The sequence below is a fragment of the Chinchilla lanigera genome, unplaced genomic scaffold (assembly GCF_000276665.1).
Source record: "Chinchilla lanigera isolate Chin_1 unplaced genomic scaffold, ChiLan1.0 scaffold00032, whole genome shotgun sequence".
NCBI classification, from domain to species: domain Eukaryota; kingdom Metazoa; phylum Chordata; class Mammalia; order Rodentia; family Chinchillidae; genus Chinchilla; species Chinchilla lanigera.
In genome coordinates this window covers 2,400,209-2,406,921 of record NW_004955433.1, presented here as the reverse complement: position 1 = coordinate 2,406,921, position 6,713 = coordinate 2,400,209, and the positions used below count along the sequence as shown (strand labels likewise).

General features: G+C 35.2%; 1 protein-coding gene across 6 annotated transcripts in view; it reads right to left on the bottom strand.

Moving 5' to 3' along the window:
* Mrpl1 (mitochondrial ribosomal protein L1) overlaps positions 1 to 6,713 on the bottom strand; it is a 108,369-nt gene that overhangs the window by 29,277 nt on the left and 72,379 nt on the right. For all 6 annotated transcript variants that reach the window (XM_013516260.1, XM_005388201.2, XM_013516258.1 and 3 more), the window contains one exon: positions 5,729 to 5,835. In XM_013516260.1, the coding sequence (XP_013371714.1) occupies positions 5,729 to 5,835 (107 nt within the window). The remainder of the gene's footprint in view (positions 1 to 5,728; positions 5,836 to 6,713) is intronic.

The window sequence follows — 6,713 nt, the reverse complement described above, 5'->3', positions numbered from 1 at the left end:
CTTTTGCTATTCTAGGCCTCTTCTGGTTCCAGATGAACTTTAGGAGTGTTTTCTCTAGATCTGTGAGGTATACTAACAGTATTTTAATTGGGATTGCATTGAATCTGTACAAAAATTTTGGGAGTATGGTCATTTTCACAATGTTGGTTCTTCCTATCCATGAGCAAGGAATACCTTTCCACTTTCTGATATCCTCTTCCATCTCTTTTTTCAGAGTACTATAATTTTTACTGTATAGATCTTTTACTTCTTTTGTTAGATTGATTCCTAAGTATCTCATCTTTTTAGATGCTATTGTGAAATGTGTGGTTTCCCTAATTTCTCTCTCAGTCTGTTTGTTACTTGTGTACAGGAATGCTACTGACTTTTGAGTGTTAACTTCATCATTTTCTAATGTACAGTTCAATGATCTTTTAGTGTTATCAAGTTGTGCAACCATCACCATAAATCATACTTAAACATCTTCATCACTCCAGTATTCTCCCTCATGCACACTTACGGGTAGTGTCTATTTCCTTCCTTCCCAAGTAAATACTAATCATTTTTGGGTTAACTTTTCTCTCACTGAACATTTCATACAAAAACTGTCAGTTTCAGCCAGGCATGGTGGCACATGCCTGTAATCCCAGCACTCGGGAGGCTGAGGCAGGAGGATTGTTGTGAATTTGAGACCAGCTGGGTTGTAAAGTAAGCTCAAGGTCAGCCTGAACTGCATAGCAAGACCCTGTCTCCAAAAGACAAAAACAACAACAATAATAACAACAACAACAAAAAACTGTCAGTTTCATACAGAAACTGTCTGGCTTCTTTTCCTAAGCATAAAGTTTTTGATGTTCAATGTATGTTAGTGTGTATCTTAGTTTGCTTTTTTATTGCTAGTACTCTATTGGATATGCTGCACATTCTTGAAGTATACAATTTATTAAGTTTTGACATGTATATACACTTGTGAAAGTACCACTACTCAGGGTAATCAAATGTTTCCAAAATCTTTTATAATTCCTGCTTCCTGCTCTTCCCATTCAACTCTGTCCTCAAGCCAGCCACTGGTCTGTTTTCTGTCCTGGTGTATTAGCATTTGTAAGCATTTTATATAGATAGAATTATACAGTATGAACTTCTTTTTTTGGCTTCTTTTACTCAGCACAATTATTTTAAAATTCATCACTATATGTAGCATTATCAAGTTTCTTATTATTACTAAAGACTATTTTTGTTCATACATTTACCTGTGATAGATACTTAGCGTGTTTCCAGTTTGGGGCTATTATAAAGAATTCTGATATCAACATTTGTTTGCAAATCTTTGTACATAAATATATGCTTTCATTCTCCTGGAAAAATATCTAAAAGCAGAATAGTAGGTAAATGTTTGGCTACTTAAGAAACTGTCAAATTCCTATCATCTGGTTCTGTGAAACTCTGTATCTTTTTTTTATTTTTTATTTTTATTTATTTATTTTTTTTTAAAGAGGGCCAGGGATATAGCTCAGTGGCACAAGTGCCTGCCTAGCAAGCTCAAGGTCCTGAATCTGATTCCTAGTACCAAAAAAAAAGAAAGAAACTGTCAAACTTTTTGCCAAAAAAAGTTATCATTTAACATTTTCACAAACAGTATGAATGGTCCAGTCCTTCCACATCCTCGCCAACACTTGGTATGGTCAGTCTTTTTAACTTTACTCACTGCACTAGATGAGCAGTGATAGCTCACTGTGGTATTAACTTTCATTGCTCTAATGACCAAAGATGCTGAATATCTTTTTGTGTGTGTTATCTGTTGCATCTCCTTGTGAAGTGTGTTCAAATCTTTTCCAATTTTTAAAAAATCTGGGTAGCATTATTGAGCTTGGAGAGTTTATATGTATACTGGATTTATCAGATATATAATTTGCAAGTATTTTTGGTAATCTATGATTTGTCTTTTCATTCTCTTAACACTGATTTTTAAAGATCAGTAGCTTTTAAATTTTTATAGAGCACTTAATCAATTTATTCTTCCATGGATATTTTTGGTGTCATATCTAAGAAATCATTCCTTCACCCAACTTTTTCTTCCAAAAGTACTACCACTTTAGGCCTTATATTTAGGTTTTTTATATATTTCAGCTAATTATTATATACTGTTTGAAATGTGGGTCAAAGTCCATTTTACTGCATATAAATACTTAATTATTTTGGTACCTTTTGTTGCCTTATCCACTAAAAATGCCTTTGCACCTTTGAAACTCAGTTGTCCATTAATGTTTTTGTCTTTTGTCTTTGTGTTACTGTTTCACTGACTGCTTTATCTCTTGACATCAATACCAAATTATCTTAATTACTATAGCTTTATAAATCTTTAAATCAGGTAGTTTGCCAAATCTGTGATTTTTCAAAACCACTTTGGCTATTTCAGATCCTTTACATTCCTGTATAATTTAGAACCAGCTGGTCAGCTTCTAGAAGAAAAAGTTGACTGGGACTTTGAAAACGCAATGAGTCTATCTATAGATCACGTTGGGGATAACTGACATTTAACAATATTCAGTCTACTGATGCATGAGGAAAGTACATCTGACCACTTATTTAGATCTTTAATTTCTTTCAAGTATGTGTTGAAGTTGTCAATGTATAGGTCTTTCATATCTTTGGTCAGATTTATTCTATTTCACAGTTTTGATATGACTGGAAATGACATTCACTGTTTTTAAATTTCACTTTCGAATTATTTGCTGAGATTGTACAAAAATATAAATAATTTTTATATAGATGTTTATATCTTCAACCATATTTAACTCATTTCTTTGGTCTACTAGCTAGGTCATATAATCAGTGAATAATGACAGTTTTACTTCTTCCTTCCTATTTTAGATGCCTTTTTAGCTTTGACTCTTACCTGACCACACACACTGCCTAAAAACCCCCAGACCAACAATGAACAGAAGCAATAAGAACAGATAGTCGTCTCGTTCCTGATCTTGACATTTGACAGCTATGTGGCAGTGTTGGGAGGTGGGGCCTGTAAGAAATAATTAGGGGGTTAAGAGTGATCCATGTCTTTCTTCTAAGAATGGACTCATTCTCCAGAGAGCAAGTTCTTATAAGGTAAGGCAGCTCCTATGTTTTGCCTCTTCAACACACCTGACTGCCCAGCCATTTTTCTGCCACCTTATGATGCAGCATGAGGTCCTTGCCAGAGATGATACCATGCTCTTAAACTTCCCTGCTTGTAGATCATGAGACAACACAAACCTCTACTCTTTATAAATCCTACAATCTCAGGTATTCTGTTACAGCAAGAGAAAGTAGGCTAACTCAGTCAAGATATATTCTTTTTTATATACTCCAGGATTCAATTTGTTAAAACTTTGTTTAAAATGTTTACCTCTATGCTCGTGAAATGTCATATGGTAGTTTTCTTTGGTTTTGGTATCAAGGTAATGCTCAGTTTTAGGTGAGAAAGTAAATTAGGTCTCTGCTACTCCATCTAAACCACATGCAGTCTGCTACACAGTTATTATGTTATTATCTCATCTACTCCTTCTTACCCAGTAGTATCATTACCACCATTTTACATATGGGGACATGGTAAATGGGGAAAAACAGGCTCAGAGAGCAAAGTAATATTTTTCTCTCTAAGCCAGAACTATGATTAAAACATAACAGAATGAATTGAAAGTCTACACTTAATCTCCCACTATACCGTAATACTTCAGTATCCACGAAGATTCTCTTTACACACATAAATTAACTTCTTTTTCATTGAGGAAAAAAAAAATGCTTGTCTCCAAAAAATCTAAGCAATATGACCTGGAGCCCACGTCTTCTTAATCATTATAGTATTTGTTGAAAAAAATAAATGAGATGTCATGGTTTCCTACACTTCAAGTCAGGAAGTAGATAAACTATTAACTACTGAATATACTGAAAACATATCTTTAATAAACAATATTATAAGGATATTCTATAGTCCCCAAAAGCCAACCAAAGCAATGGCACCAACAAGTACTACCACTTAAAAACTGTATCTAATCTTCAAAGCCACATTATAAAATAGGTATTATTATACATATTCTATAGATGAGGAAATTTGAGGCATGGCCTTAAGAAAGTTGCTTGAAGTCTATCATCCCTTACATAGATCGGGTATTTAAACTCAAGTCTCTAAAGCTCCAAAATATCCCTAAAAATCTGTATCTGGATTTTTGTTTGTTTTTTAGATGACAGTACTGTCAACTCTAAGCAATAAAAAGCACTGCCAAGGACTTCGCGAACAAGGAAATTTCAACACTAGATTCTACTAGAGTTCAGGTCAAGTAAGTCAAACCCGAGCTTGATGATAATGCTGTAAGTAGGTGTTTCACAATCCCTGGCTGCAGTAAACCTGCTGTGCTCCCTTTCTAAGGCAAGTTTTCCCATCATAAAGCTAGCTAAATGCTTTTCCTATATTTCTCATGATCTACAGTGAACACAGCTCAATTAGCTTGCAGTACTAGCTGCTGGCTATAATGCAGAATTCCTCTTAAGAACAGAACAGGAGGACAAAGAAAATAACAAAAATAATTCCAGCCATAAAGCAAGATGGCATGGGATGAAAAGAGTGGCTAATTGAGCATACTGCCAAAGTTCAAACACTGACCTATTCTGTCTCATTTTGCTGTGAGACCATAGGAAAGTTTTTAACCTCTCCGGGCTTCCATACTTTCATCTAAAAAATGAGGATGATAATTTTACCTCTCATATGCCTGAGAATTAAAGGAAAGAATAAGCACAACTTATTTACAATATCAACTGACACTTGGTAGGCACTGTTTAAATTTGCTATCAATATTATTATTATTCCTGTAGTTTCAAACAGAAAAAAAATTACATTTTAAATAGGCATTTCCAGTATTCTGCACTATAAAATATATATATATATATATTTGCAAATAACTTTAAATATACAGGTCATAAAAACAGCAAACACATAGGTCTATAACCCTGACTTGTTCTAAAAATGGAATTAAAAACTGATTTCCAGCATCTTCGATAAATAATTTTTAAATCAGACATAATTCATGAAAATAAATCAAACTACTTGATTCCATTAAGTATTTCTAAATACCTACTACATGCTCAGCATTGTATGCTCCAAAGGATATACAAGATCTATATCCTACTCTCAACATTAGGTAACAAAAAATACATACTTAAAATCAATAGATAAGGCAAAATACAAATAAATGTCAGTAAGTAGCACATAATTCTGGAAGGAAGAAATTCTCAGGTACCATTAAAATGTATGCATTCAATTTATAGAACAAGAAAAAATTACACACAGACTCTGGACTCTGCCAAAAATGTATACATACTTCAGGAAAAGAAACACTTGTATAAATATTTTCATACTAAATTTATTGTGACATCATGAGATTAATACAAGTTACCTTTGGCCTCTACAATTACAAGAGGTGCTCAAAGTGGTGGTCACTAACTTCCAGACATTTATTAGTACGGAAAACTGCTGCTTGGGTAACCATGGTCATTGAGATTGCTGCACACGTATTTTGAATTTCTTTTCTAAGTGCCAGCAGCGACCTCCTCTATGGTACCCCCATATGAGAGCAACACCGTGTGCTGAAAAATAACATATTATTTTCCTTTTCCGCAAATGTGTATACATTTTTGGATGGAATCTATAATTACTCATGAATAAATTAAACAAAAAAGAAAAGAGGATTATTTAATCATTTCCACTGTAACTTACTGTAGCTATTTTGGTCGTGAGAAAGTTCTCTCTTTCTTCATCTACTTTAATTTCATGTCCATTTTTAAATAACGCAAGCATTTTAGGAATGTCCCGGCCAATGGAATCTGGATAGAAAGATTTAAAAATCCAAAATTATCACTACATCTAAACAAGTAGCAAAAATTGCTGAAGAAGATTAACATGAATCTATGTAAGGATACAGCAAATAAGTTGTGGTAGACTTGTGGGTGGCAACTAGGGTACCTATTTCCTGGTTCATCCTTTGTGTGATCACCTCCCACTGGGTGTAGGTAGAAGAGGCCCACACCTCACTTTTAACCACAACACGGTGATTATGTGCATGTGGCTACACTACACAAAACCCCACTGCCTGCCTTTCAGGAGGCTCTTACTAGCTGTAAAGAGGCAAACAGCAAATTTCCGAGCCTTTGCACAGGAACAAGTTGCCACCAGACTTTAGTGTGCGTCCATCACAGGGATATCGCCTCAGGGCATAGAGCTGAAAGCAGCTTCAGACTGACAGCCAGCAACAAACTCAAACCCTCCATCCAACAGCCCGTGGGGAACTGAGTTCTGCTGACAAGGCTTTGAGTCTGCAAGTGGGCCCTCAGTCAAGGCTGAGGTGACACCAGCTATGTAAGACCCTTTAGAAGTCCCAGCTCAGCTTATAGCCATTCTGGACACACAGAAATGGTGACATAGTAACTATGTGCTCCCATAAGCCACTAAATTTGCAGTACTGTTCTTATACCATTATAGAAAATAGATGCAATAATGTTTACCCTGCTTTAAAACATAGATGACAATTAAAATCTATAATAATCTATGATTAAAGCTAAAAGTGCAGCCTTGAAATCTTTTCAGGACTTTTTATCTACCTTTGTCCTGAATTATGTGTTCTGCCTTATCATAAAGAAATGAAGCACTGAGGGTGGGCCCCTAGCGCACGGGGAGCCTCGGGCGGGGAGCGCCGGTCTTTGGA